Consider the following 17,368-nt stretch of genomic DNA (forward strand, 5'->3'; position numbering starts at 1 on the left):
ACTTCGTCAAGTGGGCTGTGCGCAAGTGCCCCACTTTTTTTGAAAGGACATGTTTTGCAGCGTATTTTCTCCAACAGTAATGTTATTTAGACAGCTGTGTTTATGTGTGTTACTGTGAATATAACGTTGATATGAAGTTTTTTATCTGTTTCTGTTTAGTGTTCTTTCATTTTTTTGAAATGGATCCATCTGTCATAAGAAAATGAAAAGAAGACAGCACTTGGGTCAAAGCACTGCCATTATTGAAGAAAAGAAGAGAAAAATTAATTCAAATGATAGTTTTGCTGATGGATTACAACATGAAAGTGACAATTTAAACTCAAATCTCGTATCGGCCACCATCGCCATCAATGTCTATAGAAGAAACCTCTCAATCTCCACGTCTAGCAACTGGTTCAGATTCTCCCCACCCTTCGAAATTTTCAAAGCTCAATTAAACTTTAGTGCTACCTACAAATTTTCCACAACAGTTTCTGAAAGATCGAACATTGAAATTTGTGCCAACTTGGTTCCTTCCGTGCTTGCACGTCGATCCAAACAAAATTAACGTCATTTTCTGTTTCTACTGTATGGACATCTTGAAAAACAATTAAAAAAAAAAATGTTCTCCATGGAAGACGCTTTCTCTACTCTAGGGTTTTGCAACTGGAAGAAGGTTAAAGGGAAATTCCGTATACACGAAACTTCAGAATGCCACAAACTGGCTGTACTGCGCTACAGCAGGGAAAAAAATCCAATAGAAAACCAACTAAACAGACAAATTTTAGATGAACAACTGAAAGCCAGGAAATTCCTGGAAAAATTGTAATCTCTTGCAAGACAAGGACTTGTATTTAGAGGACATGACTCCCGGTTCAGGAATTTCTTTAAGTTGATGAGCCTTCGCTCTGAAGGTTTTCCACAATTGAAGAGCTGGATAAAGGAAAACATGAAGAGATGTAGTTTCATGTATGTTAAAATCCAGAACGAAATCTCGAAACCATGGGCCAATAAATTGCTTTTCATATATGTAACAAAATCAAATCTCAAAACCATTCTCTGTTCTCTATCGTGTATGATGGTTCCCGTGATGTGAATGGTGAAGAACAATTAAGTATTTGTGCCAGGTGAGTTGATGAAGATCTCTGTCTTCATGAAAGTTTTCTTCTGTTCTACAGTATATATATATATATATATATATATATATATATATATATAAAACTACTGGTGAGTTTATAGCTTCAGTTATTCTGGATGAGATGGTGAGACTCCAGCTTCCCATTGCTCAACTCAGAGTACAAGTTTATGATGGTTCTGGAAATACGAGTGGTGCAAACATTAGTGTTCCATCTAAATTTATTATATGTAAACAGCAACTTCTTGTCTTGTACGTACATTGTGGAGCTCACAGTACTAATCTTGTGATTAAGGGTGCCAGTTGTACGTCAGAAGTAGTGAGAAACTCTTTGCACTGGGTGCATGAACTAGGAGTACTGTTTTCGCAGTCACTTTCAGTAAGGTCAAGATTTTCTGCTTTGATCGAGGCTAATGCTGGTGGTCTCGTCTCAAACATTGTAAACATTAAACCCTTGTGTCCCACTAGGTGAATTTGTGGACTCACAATCAGTCTAATAATGGGAGTTGTTTAACATTATGAAGAAATTCTCTCTACGTTGGAAAAGATGAAGATTGACGGAATTTTCAACACATTTTTAGGATCAGCAGCTGGGCTTTTGCGGCTTTTTGAAAAAGGATCTACGTTTCTTGGGATCATATAGCTAGAGATATTATCAGCAGGTTGGAGCTTCTTAACACGACACTTATTAGTGTCAAAATGGAAAACAATACAAATCTTAAATGAAAAGATGAACTTGAATAATATGCTTAATCACTGATCATAAGGTCATTGTACTATCATGAAACCTACAAATCAATCATTGCCATGGAAACCCCATTAATTTTAATAAATATTGTCAATAGTACCATGAATAGGATTTTTCGTGTCGCTGGAATAGATTCTATTATCACCATTGATAGGATTTATTTATCCTAAATTGCAGCACTTTAATTCATGTTACGTGACATTTTGAAAATGGGGGGAGTGCAATGACATCAGCCTTTCTTTCAATTTGGCCCACAATGTTGAGTGAAGAGTACTGCCCCCCCTCACCCCCAGAAAAATTTTGGTAGTCACGCCTATGTTACTGCAACTATTGCTAGAATCAACATTGGTGTAATCTACACAGTCTTCGTCAGGATTTTCCTCATGTCATCGTCAGGGTTTCTACAGAATTTTTATATTTAAATTCCCGGATTTTCAGCCGTTACATGAGTATGTTAAATTCTATATGATAGATATCACTTTTCTCACTATGAGAAACAGGATGCGCATTATACACAGTAGATACGGTGTCATCTGCGAGATACATATCTCATAAATTTATTTGTTCTTCACAACATACTTGGAAGAACTATTTTCTTATAAAGCCTTCATGAAATCATCTGAACCTTATTGGTGAGTTTCTCATCAGAATCTCAGCCCTCTCGACCCTAAGAGTCGTGCCCCTTTATGGTTAACTGCAAGAAGTACAACTAACTTTCAGGCGTTATAACTCACAAAGCCAATAAAGACAAAAAATAGGCTTTTGTCGGGACTAATTACAAGTAACACTTCCGAAGTGTAACACTCCAATTTTGATCAACTTTAGCAGGTAGATACTACACATGAAATAAACGAATACGTATTTTTTATTTTCTGCGGGAAAACGGTTTTGGGGGGCAAAAGCCACGACCCAAAATTTTGAAAGTTGACGCCCGAAAGCCAAAAACAAGTGAACCGAAGTCAACAAAATTGTACACACATATTGTAAACATAAAATGATGGAATATCGGTTTCGTATTTTCCTGAAAAAAAAAAAACCGGTTGGGTGGGACACGAACCCCTCCAAAACTTTGATCACGAAATATCAAAAGTGCTAGTAACAGTATGTTATATGTGTGTAAAGACATGAAGAATTGCAACGAAACTTTGTGTATGAACAATACGCAAAAAATAAACGAATACGGTTTTTTTATTTTCTGCAGAAAAACGGTTTTGGGGGGCAAAAGTCCCCACCCAAAACCTTGAGAAAGTTGACGCCCGGAAGGCAAAAAGAAGTGAACCGAAGTGAATGAAATTGTGCACAGATATTGTAGACGTAAAATGAGGGAATACGGGTCTCGTATTTTCCTGAAAAAAAAAAAAAAAAAAAAACGGTTGTCAATGTTGTAAGCTTTTTAGATCGTAATTCGCTTTTTCTTAATTCATGTATTCTCCAAATTTTCTCACGATGCTTGGTCATTACCATAAACCTTGTAACCACTGGGAATCTTACTTGGAGGCACATGCGCTAATCATTCACTTAGAGCAATCATTTATTTGGAACATAAACAAACAGTAAGAGCTAATTATGAGACGGGCAAGCAGGAGAGAGGGTAGTATATATAAGTAGTCATATAAGTAGTCATAGCTCTACTAGTGAGTTATACAGTAACCGTCCCTGGTTTCGGCACCATATATCACAATAATGCTTGGGTTCCAAGTTTCCGAGTTCCGGCACCATATTTTATGGTTTTTCTCCTGGTTCCTGAATCATAAGTTCCTGAATCATAATCCTGAATCATATGCAGAACAAGCATAATAAACAGACCTTTGGACGACCATCAGGCAACCAACAACGAAATCACAAGCAATGCAAGAGATGTATCCACTAAGGAATTACATCAATGGATAAAGAAAGAACTGAGGAAGCCACCAACAAGATCATAACCTGGATAACATATGTATTGACCTCAACGGCAAGTCAACTTCAGCCACACTGCCCAAAGGCACCTTTGTTTCCTTAGGAAAGACTCACTGAATAAGGATATGAATGAGTTCATCACTATTAGTGAGAGGGGTTTGTCGTGTCTCGAAAAATTTCCTCTAGTTATGTACGTTACTATTCTATCGATGTTGAAGTTTAACGGATACTTTATGGTGATTACTTGGTTCTGCATTTGGATATCCTACCTTCACTTGCAATTCTAGTTATTTCCCAATTAGCAAAAAAGAATCGATTTTGAGCATTCCCGTTGATCGTTAAGCCTCCCATACCGGTACCTTTAGTTTCCGATTTTCATATTCTAGGGCTTCGAAATCACCAAGAGCAGAAAATGGTACTACAACCAAATTACCTTCCATGAATTTTGTTGTTAAGCTGAGTCAAAACCTATACACGATTAATTACTCCAGGCATACAATGTTGCAAAGCTCAATGAGGTCTACCAATCGTTACGTGCCTCATAGACTATTTTAACTTTTTCATCGTAGTATAATAATAATGTAGCCTTTACAAACAGTGTTTTATTCTTTCAAGGTCTGATGAATATCGAAACATTGAATGCAATTGTATCATTGATCCAACAAGTTGTTATACGATCGATCCGATTTGGTGATGAAAACTGGAGAAACAGCATTGATGAATTCCATGAGCATTTGGTAAATGCAATTACGAGATTCGCAGGACGATTGACTAACTTTGATCGATTTGGATGTATAAAACTGCTTCTTAGAAGGTCAACACCCAACGTCATTCAACGAGTGACGCTAAAGAGAACAACAAGTGTAGATATTCAAAGAAATACACTAAACGTTCTTTGTAAGGTAAGGTTAAGTTTCAAATATTCAGAGCAATACACAAGTGATCTTTGTAAGGTAAGGTAAGATTAGGTTAATGTTTCTGATAATGGTCAGAGAAATACCGGTACATTAAACATTTGTTGTGAAGAAGGGTTCTTTCGCTGGTTTCAGATATTCAGAGAAATACTTTAAATGTCTCTTGTAAGGTAAGGATAGGTCCAGTTTAAGATATTCAGAGAAATAAGTGTTCTTTGTATGGTGAGATTACATTAAGTTAAAATATTCACAGAAATACATTAAATATTCTTTGTAGGGAAAGATTAGATTAAGCTTTCGAAATTCAGAGAAATATATTGAATGCTTATTTATTATATTATAAATTGTTTATATTTTGAAGTGTTTCAAAGATTAAAAGTGCATAAAAGGTGAGTTCAAAACTCTAATACTTATCCGATTGCCATCTTCTCTTGTTTTTTCTTTCTTCCTTTCATTTGTTTCATAATCTCATAATTGAAATTTTACATCCTTAGGTGCAGATCAAGGCCCCAATTACCTATATTAGTAAGTTCTGTCGTAAATAATTATCTTATGATAAAGTAATTTTAAAGTAAAAAATGATGAAAACGATGAATGATGAAAGATGGCGGACGAATCTCGATCCTCTACCGTTTCACATTATCTCCAACAACAACCGTAAACATCTCTCTTATCGACTATAAAAGCAACTAGTGCATTGAATCTAATCGCTTTCTGCCCACAGATATGACACCACAAGAGTATCCTTTCATCTCTCTTGTTTGTTTGTTTGCTTGCTTGATCAAGCAGCATTGCTATTTGGTATCTATCACCCCATGTTTCCAACGGTAGCTAAAAAAATATGTCGATCGCAGTAAGGAAGGTGAAAGAAAACCGGATCGTTGTAGCTAGTAAGCGTTTCAGAACAAAACTTTTCAGCTACAGAAGACGAAAGAAAAGGTTTTGAGTTCCTAGTTTTATTTAGAATAATCTCTAAATACTACACACGTGCATTTTGTCCCGCTGCAGTGGTATTTTTATATCTTACGTTGGCAACACTATCTGGTGCTGCTGCTTTTCTTCGCGTTGATTTCTGTAGATATTTGTGTCAGTCTTTTACCAAATTTCAGTGGTTTTGAGTTCAATTCAGGTTTGGATTGAGAGTTTTGCGAAAATATGTCTATTGCTCTTTCTACGTTTGGTGAGAATTCCAACACTCATTGAAATGTTATTGTAAGATAACATGAAATGAAACCCGTTCAGTAGGTTTAGTTATAAGATATCTACAGGAGAAACACCTTGTATATGGTGACTATGTCATGGTATGTCTAGTTCAGAAGAAGTCCCCGTAGATGTTCCAGAACTTGTCCCACTGTACCCCTAGCCGACGAATTCTGTCCAAGTAGAGTCATTCGTTTCTTGCCCGAACCACTCACTGACTGCATCCTAAACCGGAGATTCACTGTTGAACTGATGGCCCTTTAGTATCTTCTTCAGCTAACACATCATTTGTAATTTACGACTATCCTATAGAAAAAGGCTTCAAACTTAGACATGATACAATTGTCGTGTGTAAAGATCTGTCCTACTGCATTGTCACGAAAAACATCAAGTTGAAATTCAAGTCGCAATAGAAATACGTGAATTGATCAAGTTCTGTCAACAATTCAAGCTGCAATATTCCGCAACGGAAAGAATAAAAACTGATCATTGTTAAAAGTAGTTACACGAAGGCACCCAACTTGACAATATGAAAAAAGGATCTAGAAACCTGGAATACACTGTAATAAATATCCAACAAATAAAAGGTAAAGAGAAAAGTTTGATGGCGTTAATTTTAATTACACTGAAGAAAACCCTTAAGTGTTCAAGACATTTACGACCTTCGTTTCCTTGAATTCTATCATACTACAATAGAATCATATCACAGTAAGAAGTTTGTCCAATGTTATCGCTGTCAAAGATTGGAACATACAGTACCCAATCTTTCTGTCATGCCCTTCCTTGCCGCATGAAGTCCCCTAAAAACCATTTCAGACACGAGTGAATCAGAACAACAGAAAACGACTCACTAAAATGTCAAAACTGAGAGGGAAATCATCCTGCTAATTTTAGAGGATGCCTAGAGATACAACAAACCATCACCCGACTGAAGAAGCAACAAGAAATGGATAAGAAATAGAGTTTTCCACCTCTTAAGCAAGGCTTCGCCTCTTCCAAGAAAGAATAGTTATCTTCTGGACCCACGTATACAAGTAGGATTACTAAAATTAGGTCTTCCTAGCAACGGATAGAAAACCATTAGCCCAGATAGAACCTGCACTGCTTGGAAATATTTAAATAAGCCACAGGGTCACAGTGTACACCATGAAGGAGTTTCGTAAACCAAACTCCTTAAGAAGCGAAATTTTACCAAGCCTAGGGGCCTAAATATAGAATTTGATCTCAAATGAAATAACATATACTTTAAGGTGAATGAACCTCAAACAAAATAACATATACTTTAAGGTGAATGAACACAAATGAAATAAAATATACTTCAAGGTCAATTATTCTTTAAGTCATTAGATTTGTCGAGTAGAAAGTCAATTTCATTTTAGCGCTGTATTCCACGGATAGATTAGTGCTTTGTATCTTGAAGGTTAAACTAACCCAGTAATCTCAACTGCACTGCGGGGGATCTATCAAGGAAGAATGCTATCCATGCTACTTCCATAAAAATACAAAGGGAAACGATTTTTGAATGTCCATATATTGAGTTCAACTTCCAAAAATAAACTCAATTCCTTAAATTATGAACCTCTATATCCTGGCCAGAACTGATGGTGATACACTAAGTAGTTCTTGAAATTTTGTGTTTAACAGACGTACAGACACAGTAAAAGAAAACGGTGGTTAATTCACCTCAATTTTAACACAAGTCAGTTGTCCCGGCGCGACTAGTACCTTTTACATGATGTTTCAACACCTAGAGTCCGATGCGGATAACACTGTCTCTGGGTTACTATTTGACATAGAGACGATCTTGAAGTCCTGTTATATCTATAGAATAGGTGAATGAAAAAAGGAAAATGGAAATAGGATCAGTGGAACGGTGATCTTTCTATATATACTGTGTGTTTTTAGGAACATTCCACCTAGCATGCTGAATAAAAGGCGTTCATACTAGTTTACTGATATTAATAGTGACTAGTGTTCAGAGGTGGTAGTCAGTTGTTAGCGAAACCTTTCAATTGAGTACAACTTAGCCAAGGTATCAAACCATTTCAAAATTCTGTAGATGAGATAGACACATTAATACTATAATTTAGCGTACATCTTTGAGCTATCTTGACTTCACTGTTTGAAGTTCCAGGCCGGAGCCCTTGTCACCCATTGGTATTGTTATGGGCTGTGGCTTTTGTGTTTACACGTATTTGTGGTAAGAACTTCCTTTGTTTTCTTCCGGGTTGGTCGTCTGCTTTATGTGATCTGGGCATTCTGTATGCTCGACGTTGCGGTGGCGGTTCTGTTTTTACCTTCGCTATAAACAAGGCTTTACGTAGTACATTTGACTTTTCTACCAGGTAACTAACAACGCATTTCATATAATCGTTCAAGAAAATAGTTTTTGTGAGCGTAAACAATATTTACGTAACTAGAAGTGCTGCCATTTGTTGTTCTTATGATCACTATGTTTCTCTTCATCACCGACTGTATTTCGATCCTTATAACAACTTATAAAAAAATTATGATGCATTTTGTTATCCCTCATAAGTCGTGTCCATTTAACAAGAAATAAAATATTTTTTCTGTAAAAGTAGTTTGGCAACTGTGTGTAAAATAACACCAAATGGTGTGTTGCTACAAAGACTCCGCGTCATGTTAAGTGGCTGGTTTAACGATTATGATTAAGGACCGGATTTTAAGGTGCAAAAATGTGGTAAGAAAAAGGAAATAAAAGAGGCTGAAAAATCATTCAAAAAGGTACAAAGAAAGGTGCTAATAGTCTATCTTTATTAAGTGCCATAGTATACAGTTACATGAACATTCTTTGTTCATTACACCAACAAATATTGTTAAAGTCTTGGCTTTAAACATTGAACATAAATTGCAAAATTTTTATTTAATTCCAAACTTGTACAACATTCATTGTAATAAAATTGTGGTTAAAACTAACTTGGTATTTTAAAAAAGAAAACTTTAATTTAGCAATATTGTGGCTTGAGAAACCGTCACATACTACTGGATCTTCAGAAACTGGTTATACACAACATTTCTATATTTTCAGATTTAGTTTGTGTCGCTTGGAGCTTAGGAGATCCTTGTATGTGGAGACTTCTATCGACATGAACGGATTTTGTAAGCACATGGACAGGAAGTTCAGTTGACGTTGAAAAGGATTTTATGTCCGGATTGTTTCGCTAATTCAGTTCAAATTTATCCCTAGCAAATCCATCAAGATTGCGTCTAAATTTATGGAATGTCATACGTCAACTAGATTTAAAATAAAACATATTGTTAAGTCCAAATTTTTTTTAAAAAAAAGAGAGAGAGAGAGAGAAAGGGACAGTAAAGGTGCTGAAGGCTAAAAGAAATAAAAGGGAAATTTTATGAATCTAGTAAAAAAGGTGCAACATTCACGAAAAAGGTGCAACAAAGTGCCTTCATTTCAGTTTGTTTTATGTCCGGAAATACTTATTTTGAATTTTGGTTGTTGTAACAATTACATTTTTAGAAATGGTGCTGCACCTTAATTATGATACTAACACTTCACTCGTAGTTGAAGCAACAAGAAGTTTGTGTCAAACTTTAACACAATTAATATTGTGGTGAATCGACCCTGTAATATTTTACTATGCACGAACAGAGTAAATATATAAAGAAGTTTTTGGTTAATCAAATTCCTATAAAATGTATTACGTATGCATTATATTATTATTATTATTATTATTATTATTATTATTATTATTATTATTATTATTATTATTATTATTATTTATAGGTAACCACATCATTTACATTGAATAATATAAAAAGTGTATTTACTGCATCCATCTTAAAACAACTGCAACACTTATCTTATTCTAACGATTCTGAAATAAGAGTGATAGTTTTATGCGTTATTCATAACCTCTTGGATCGGAAGATGAACAAAGAAGATCTCTCAGATATAAGGTATGTATTCACTTTATTTTACGTTTAAACGTATTTTTTTGAAAATTCTTTTCAATTTACTGCATACTAAATGTACTGAATATACCACATGACATGTATCTAGGGCTATCTTGTTTTTAAAGTGTGAAGTCAGGAGATTTTTTGTGAAACTTGTAACGATAACTTGTAGAAATATGTATATGTTATTAAGAATAGTAGTCTGTATTTTATGATATCATTGAAACTTGTAACGATAACTTGTAGAAATATGTATATGTTTTTAAGAATAGTAGTCTGTATCTTATGATATCATTGAAACTTGTAACGATAACTTGTAGAAATATGTATATGTTATTAAGAATAGTAGTCTGTATCTTATGATATCATTGAAACTTGTAACGATAACTTGTAGAAATATGTATATGTTATTAAGAATATTAGTATGTATCTTATGATATCATTGAAACTTGTAACGATAACTTGTAGAAATATGTATATGTTATTAAGAATATTAGTCTGTATCTTATAATATCATTGAAACTTGTAACGATAACTTGTAGAAATATGTATATGTTATTAAGGATAATGGTCTGTATCTTATGATATGGTTTCCTATGCTTTGTATCGTATGGTATCATTGCTTTTTTGTGCTTAAACATGAAAAACTTGTTCTTTCTGGATAATTCTATACAGATAGTAGGAGAGGAAGCCATAATGGATGTATGTAAGTTCTTTTATAAAGAAGATTAATTATAAAAATAATAAATTAAGTGCAGAAAATCCACAAAAAATACAGTAGTTCAAATAAAATAGATTTCTTGTATTATCATTTGAGCAGTTGGTATGTGGAATATTTTTGAAATATCTTCATAATTTAATATAACGAATTGAGGGGGTATTATGTAACCTAAAATGTTATAAACTTTCGAACTATATATTGGGAACAAGACATCTTTACTTACTACTCACTTGTCAGTCCTCACGGTATGATTAAATAAAATCTGACCTCGTTTACAAATAATAAATAAATAAATTACTATCCCTGCACAATCAAAACAAGGCAACACTGCACACTACACCATCTTACTTAACTAATAGGAAAGAATTGTTCTCAAAACAAGTTGTATACAATTTTGTATGGGATATGTGTGCAGTAACCTCATCACACTACCAGAGTTACACAGGGGGTTAATTTTTCAGAGGAAAGTCCACGAGAAACCTGATGGACCCTCATTCTATCACTCAGCATAGAAGTATCTATTGGTTCACCACATCTGTCACAGAAAAACTGAGGTTCAATATCTATACGAGCGGTGATATCATTCACTGCGCTAAGTAGAGCTACTATTACTTGTGAAAATCACCGCGTGATAGATAAGAAACATGTATAACCTAATGTTTTTTTCTAGTGAAAAAATATACTGTATTTTATTTTCCAGCTTAGTATATGATGACCTCTTGATATCTTATGAACACCTGACTTTGAGAGATTCAGAGTTTCTCCGAACCCACGGAAGGAAGATTTGTGATATCCTGAAAAGGAATTTTACATTCCCTAATAACACTGGCGATAATATTGTAACAGCATATACCACAACAGCTATCTTCTTTATAGAATTCTACTCCAAAGAAAATGTTGTTAACTTACTGCAGCTTATACTGGATGTTCAGGTAAGAATATTTATAATTAATTTAATACTAACAGAATAAATTGTAAGAACATATTGTGTAAACGAAATTAAGGAAACAAATTTAGAAAGGCGATGTTTTATACTAATTGCAAATGAAAACCAGCAACTTTTAAGTCAAAAATGCGTTCTTATAGAGATGCATAAGCTCTGAACTCACTCCTAGAATCTCAGAAACTACTGATGCGAAAACGAGAAAATGTCGAGACACGTATCTCATTGGTTTAAGGCACTGGTTTCTAGCTGGTGTGTCTCGATGCACTAGTATGTCGTGCAGTCTCATAAGGTCACGAAATGTAAGTAGTAAAACGTCATGATACATTTAGGCCCTAAAATTAAAATCAATTTTGAGACAAACTGTAACAGTCGACGACTCCAGCTGCAGAAACAATGTTCAGCAGGGACGTACACAGGAGGTTGGTCCTGGGGATTCGAATCTCCATCCCGAAATCCTGTCTTTTCTGTAAATTTAGCCTAGTTTTAGGGGTAATTTTACAAATTTATTATACTTTATCCTTATATTAAATATTGAACCTCTCCCAAAATTTTTGGACCGCCTATGAAATAAATTCCTGCGTACCTCCATGTTGCTCAGTACTATATAGTCAATTCTTTATAGAAACTTATAAACTGTTAGGCTATATTCTTACATTATTATAATTTATATTATTAGTAACAAAAGAAATCAAAGCAATTTATTGTGATGTGGCGTTGAGTAAAGTATGTCGTCAGCATATTCAAACGTATATACTTCAGGGGCACCCTGTATCTCTGTACATTTTCATTCCATTTACTATAAGGATTCACCTCTCGAAATTTGCTCCTTTATTGCCTTTACACTCTACAATAAATTGCAAGACTACTATAACCATTATTCATTCTTCAATTCGCCATCCGATACTTACAGGAGGCAAGGTATCCGATCATATGGTGGATCATGGTCGACCCAAAATTAGATTGGTTTATCTGGTCAAAATTATACACATAGGGGCTAATTCCATAACGGTTTGCGTTAACGCAATGCTAAATTTGCGTTTTAGATTACGGTCGGGAAAGCAGTTATAATAGTTTCTTACATTATTAGCGTTGTGTTGGCGTTTATCGATTTTGCAAAGACTGATATAGAGTGAGGTCCCTGACGGCACAATTTAAGAATAGGTAACGGCTGCATTCACACCCGGTAGCTAAGTCAATATGGTCGTAACATGCTTATACTGTATTCAATAGGAATTCGAAGTGCAAAAATTGATCTCTTTGCTCCCATTTCTTTTGCTCAGCTCTGTATTTGCCTATCACTGTGGGCTGTGTATCCAACTGGCTAATGCAGTGTTTTGCATGATCTTGGTCCTGAGTTTGATTCTTTATGAGTATATATATTTTAGATTAAAAAAAAAAAGAAATGAGTATGTTAAGAGTTAACTCCAAGAAACACAGGCGTAGTTTTGTATAATATCGATATTGTAAAGACTTTAAACCAAAAATAATTAATCAACGAACTACTGTCTTATTCTCATCCCATAACAGTATTTACATATTTTTCATTGTAATTTAATATATACACTACGATACGTCTACGATTACTGCCATTTTTACTTCTCTTATAGCCGTGAGAAGAACAATTGATATTTTCCTCCTCAAACAAGTTCTTTTGACAGAAAAGAAGTGTGAGAAATCTCCCTTGGATCTGGACTATACGAAAGGTGTAAACACGTAGTTAACGCCGGCCGATTAGATCGAGTATACGGACTCTTTAAACGCGAAGCGAAGAAACGCTAACCGAGAGCTGAGCATACTGAACTCATGTGGATGCGCTGCGTTTCTCAGGGGATCCAATCGAGATCTTCATATTTGTATCCTTCTTATCGAGACTTCTACCAACCAATCCCTACAATTCATCAAAGAATTTCATTGGCATCTGGTAGTATTGGAAGAATTTATCCTCGTACTTTCGGTGCTTCGCGAATTAAATCAAATTGACCAGTTGAAAGCTGATTTGTCAACCAATGATGAATTCATCATGTTCTAATTTAGCGATCATTTCTACTTTGTAAGCACTCGATCACTAGGTCAAAGCCGCCTATACATCCCATTTACACCGTGTCCACATCAACCACTGAGAAAGGAAAATTAATTTTGTTGCAAATATTCGCGGCCAACGCTCCTAAAATGTGTTGTATAGTCTGGTTAAGACGCTAGCGTCACGTGACCAACATTACATATTTAGTATTCATATAGGTCTAGTCGGTCAAAATAACGCGCCCTTTCCCGCGATCCTGACGCCGCGTTTATAGCGTCCGTATAGTACAGGCACTAAATGAGCTTTGTCGAAGTCAACAATTTGGTAAATCGCTTTCTCGCTACCAAAACGGTTGAAACGTCGTTCAGCCCGTTGTCAAGGTACAAAATTGCTTTTCCAAGTTACCTATAATTGAGTTTTCTTTTTCTCAGTATAAATCTATCTAAATTGTGTTCTCGTACACGAAGACTCTTTCCCAAAGTAAGTTTTCCGAAATTTGCCTATAGCTCAAATGCTCAGTGACATACACCCAGAATTTGGCAAGAATTGTGGATGTGGCCTATAAGATTTCCACTTTCTTTCAGCTCAAATAATTCAAGGTTTTAGAATGATTTCTAATTGCAGTGGATAAATTAATAGTACTTCCGAGATTCGTCAGCTCAGACAAATGAAATCATTGTTTGAGAGAGGTTTGCAGTGGATGAACTAACACTTCTTCAGTTATTTTTACCGTCAGCCCAATTAAATCAAAGCTTGGAAAAGATTACAGTAGATAAATTAATAGTTGAGTTCGATTTACTTTCAGCTCAGTTAAATCGTGGTTTGAAAAAGGTTTACAGTGGTGAGATAGCATTTTCGATCTTGCTACTGTTAGTTCACATAAGTCTGAGTTTAAGAAAGATTTAAAGCAAGTGAACTAACACATCCGAGAAGCTCAATTAAATTAAAACTTGAGAAAGGTTTACAGTAGATGAAATTACACTTTCGACATTCTTTCTACTGTCAGTTCAGCTAAATCAAGGCTTGAGAAAGGTTTATGGTAAATAAATTAAAACTTCCGAGGTTATTTTCTCTGTCAGCTCAATTGAGACAAAGCTTGAGAAAGTATTGTAGTGAATGAATTAACATATTTTTAATGTCAGCTCAATTAAAATAAGACTTGAAAACAAGTTTGCATTGGAAGGATCAACACTTCCATAATTAAATATTTCTTTTAAAAAATAAATAAACAACGAACTTTGAAAGATATCTACTCAATTTCGAGCGATGAAATCTTAGAATTCAGTTCAGTAAAATTTTATTATTTTAGAAACTTGTAGTGCATATTGACACACATTGATATTCCTTTTGGATTTTGCAGGAAAAGGTTCTTCTGGAGAAACCATTTCGAAAGGAAATTGTTTTATTAATTCACCAAGCACTATCTGCTTTACTATCACTGGTTGGTACACTTGAACCCCAAGGAAAACTCAAACAATTTATTGAAAAAGTACGTATTACGTTAAATGCATATTTTCTAACGTTATTAAGTTGCAACATTTACTTTATATCAATGTAAGTCCTGGGCTTAGAAAAGTTAAAACAATGATGAAAATTCCTAGCAACTTTTGTTCTGTTACAGATTTAACTGCACAAAATTTCACAAATTGATGATGATATCCAAAAGGCAAACATCAAGATCGTATGACCGCCATATAGAGAGAGAGGCTTTTCAACTCATGATTGCAAAGAGGTAGAAATAGAATTCAATATAATGTTTGATTCTATCATTATACCATCTGAGCCATAACTAAGTTGCTCCTTTCAAATGTAGACTGACACTATAAGGACTAGTTCTATGATCTGATGGATGTATTTTCAGTTTATGAACTTACAGATAACATTAATTAAAAATTATATCTGGTTTTCTTTTCTAATATTGTACTATTAGACAACAGTAGAACTCATCCATTTACTTGTTTCTGTTAAATCTATCAGGAACTTATCAAAAGATTGTACAACTACTTCTGAAAGTAAATCCTCTTCCCAAAATTTGACAGAAGTTTATTTAAATTTTCGGTAGGGCAAATTCTTAGATTTGAGTTAAACAACCAAATTTTAGACATACACTCCAATAAATTGTGAAAATTATGGGAAGATGATCAAATATATTCCCTGGTCCGTACAATTAAAACATTTTTCATTTAAAAAAAAAAAATCTATAATTTTGCCCATTCTAACTTATTGCTTGTTATACATGGTTTGTTCATTGTCATAACAAATTTCCAGCTGTAACCAACTAGCTGGTTCCCTAACCTAACCTAACCAACTACCTAGTTCCCGTACAGTCTTCTGCTCTTACTCTTCCACTCTGCAATATGCTAAGGTGTTAACGCATGCACGCTGGTCCTGTCACAGTTTCCAGCCTCACTTTGTGATGGATTACATGATTCACTGTTGATTGGGCCACATTTAATTGTTTGTAATGGATTCTCACAGGTCACCATATTCTGGGATCTTGAACACAGGTCTTGTGAATATCACTGAGCCCTCTTTGGATACGATTTCGTTGGTGACGTGAATCGTGAAAAGGGCTGCTGTGCATAACGTTTGGAAGTAATTATAATACTAAAAACATCCCATCCTACCATACAGCGATTTTTCCGATACTGTTGTACTGAGCGAGAAATGTTAAATTTGCATGGCAAAGACCTATGACGTACTCGTTCCAAAAGGATTTTTCAGCAGCATATTGCCCGCTAAATCACTTTCACTTTGCTACACAATAACAGAAATTCATACATGTGCGCGTAGTTTTGTTGCTTTGTGGAACTCGGTTTGCCAGGTGTTGCTGACTGCAAGGTGTTTGGACTATAATGGATTATGTTTGGACAAATTAAACTATCAAGTGTGTTTTTTGTTTCATCATTAGGATAAACTATTGTATTAATAGTTTTCAACGCAATTCACTTTAAAAACCGATGAATCATTTATAATTACCCTGTACAATATATATATATATATATATATATATATATATATATATATATATATATATATATATATAATGTTGTTTTAAAAGTTCTGGGAATTTTCTTTGAAATGTACTGGGATAGTAAACTCCGCCGTAACTGTTTCTGTCCGTTAGAGCGTTTGCACACGTCCCCGTCGATGGAGTCGTCGGCAATGTAATCAAATGGTATCTTACACACGCTTCCCGACCCGGCAAAAAAGCCGGTGGAGCTCCCAGGACCGGCAAATGCAATCGGCATAGCCGCCGACAATGTCGGGGTCGGCTCCGGCTCCAGTTTTGTCGGCGGTAATGCTTTCTTATGCGTGGATGCACACGCAGCCGGTAATGCCGGAGCTGGCTAATAAGTTTCTTCAATATAACTACAGTGAGTGAGTGGCAAGACGTTGTATATTCTTGTTTCTTTTCCTGTTTCTGGATTTTTGTTTCAGTTATTTTCTTATTTTTCACATCTCTTCAATATATAATGAAGAAAGAAATAATCAAAATGGCTGTAAGGTACCACAAATATAGTGGCTTGCTATTTACATACATTCTCAGCAAGGGAAATTCGGATCTTGTTTGAATTACCCAACTACGGCAACGCGGAAAGTGAGTTTCACAGATTTATGTATGTATATTAATTTGTTATCTTCTATAGCCGAAACTTACTTAAACGATTTAAACAAAAGGGTCATTGGATTCGTTTTGATAGGGAATATGTCTTAGCATATACGAAGTTATAGTAAAAAAAAATCAACATGGCGGAATGAACAAAATGGAGATATGAAGAAATTTTAAATATAGGATATTTGCCCAGTATTTATCCTGTTAGTTATGCAACCCAGTATGTACGGAATGAATAACCTTCATAATAAGAAAAC

The 17,368-nt window shown here is 34.9% G+C and overlaps 1 protein-coding gene across 2 annotated transcripts in view; it reads left to right on the top strand.

Moving 5' to 3' along the window:
* LOC145671161 (protein EFR3 homolog B-like) overlaps positions 1-17,368 on the top strand; it is a 126,862-nt gene that overhangs the window by 104,372 nt on the left and 5,122 nt on the right. For both annotated transcript variants that reach the window (XM_081740007.1, XM_081739999.1), the window contains exons 11-14: positions 4,377-4,663; positions 9,639-9,811; positions 11,230-11,461; positions 14,856-14,984. In XM_081740007.1, the coding sequence (XP_081596133.1) occupies positions 4,377-4,663; positions 9,639-9,811; positions 11,230-11,461; positions 14,856-14,984 (821 nt within the window). The remainder of the gene's footprint in view (positions 1-4,376; positions 4,664-9,638; positions 9,812-11,229; positions 11,462-14,855; positions 14,985-17,368) is intronic.

The sequence above is a fragment of the Thermobia domestica genome, chromosome 2, assembly GCF_964235325.1.
Source record: "Thermobia domestica chromosome 2, izTheDome1.hap1.1, whole genome shotgun sequence".
NCBI classification, from domain to species: Eukaryota; Metazoa; Arthropoda; class Insecta; order Zygentoma; family Lepismatidae; genus Thermobia; species Thermobia domestica.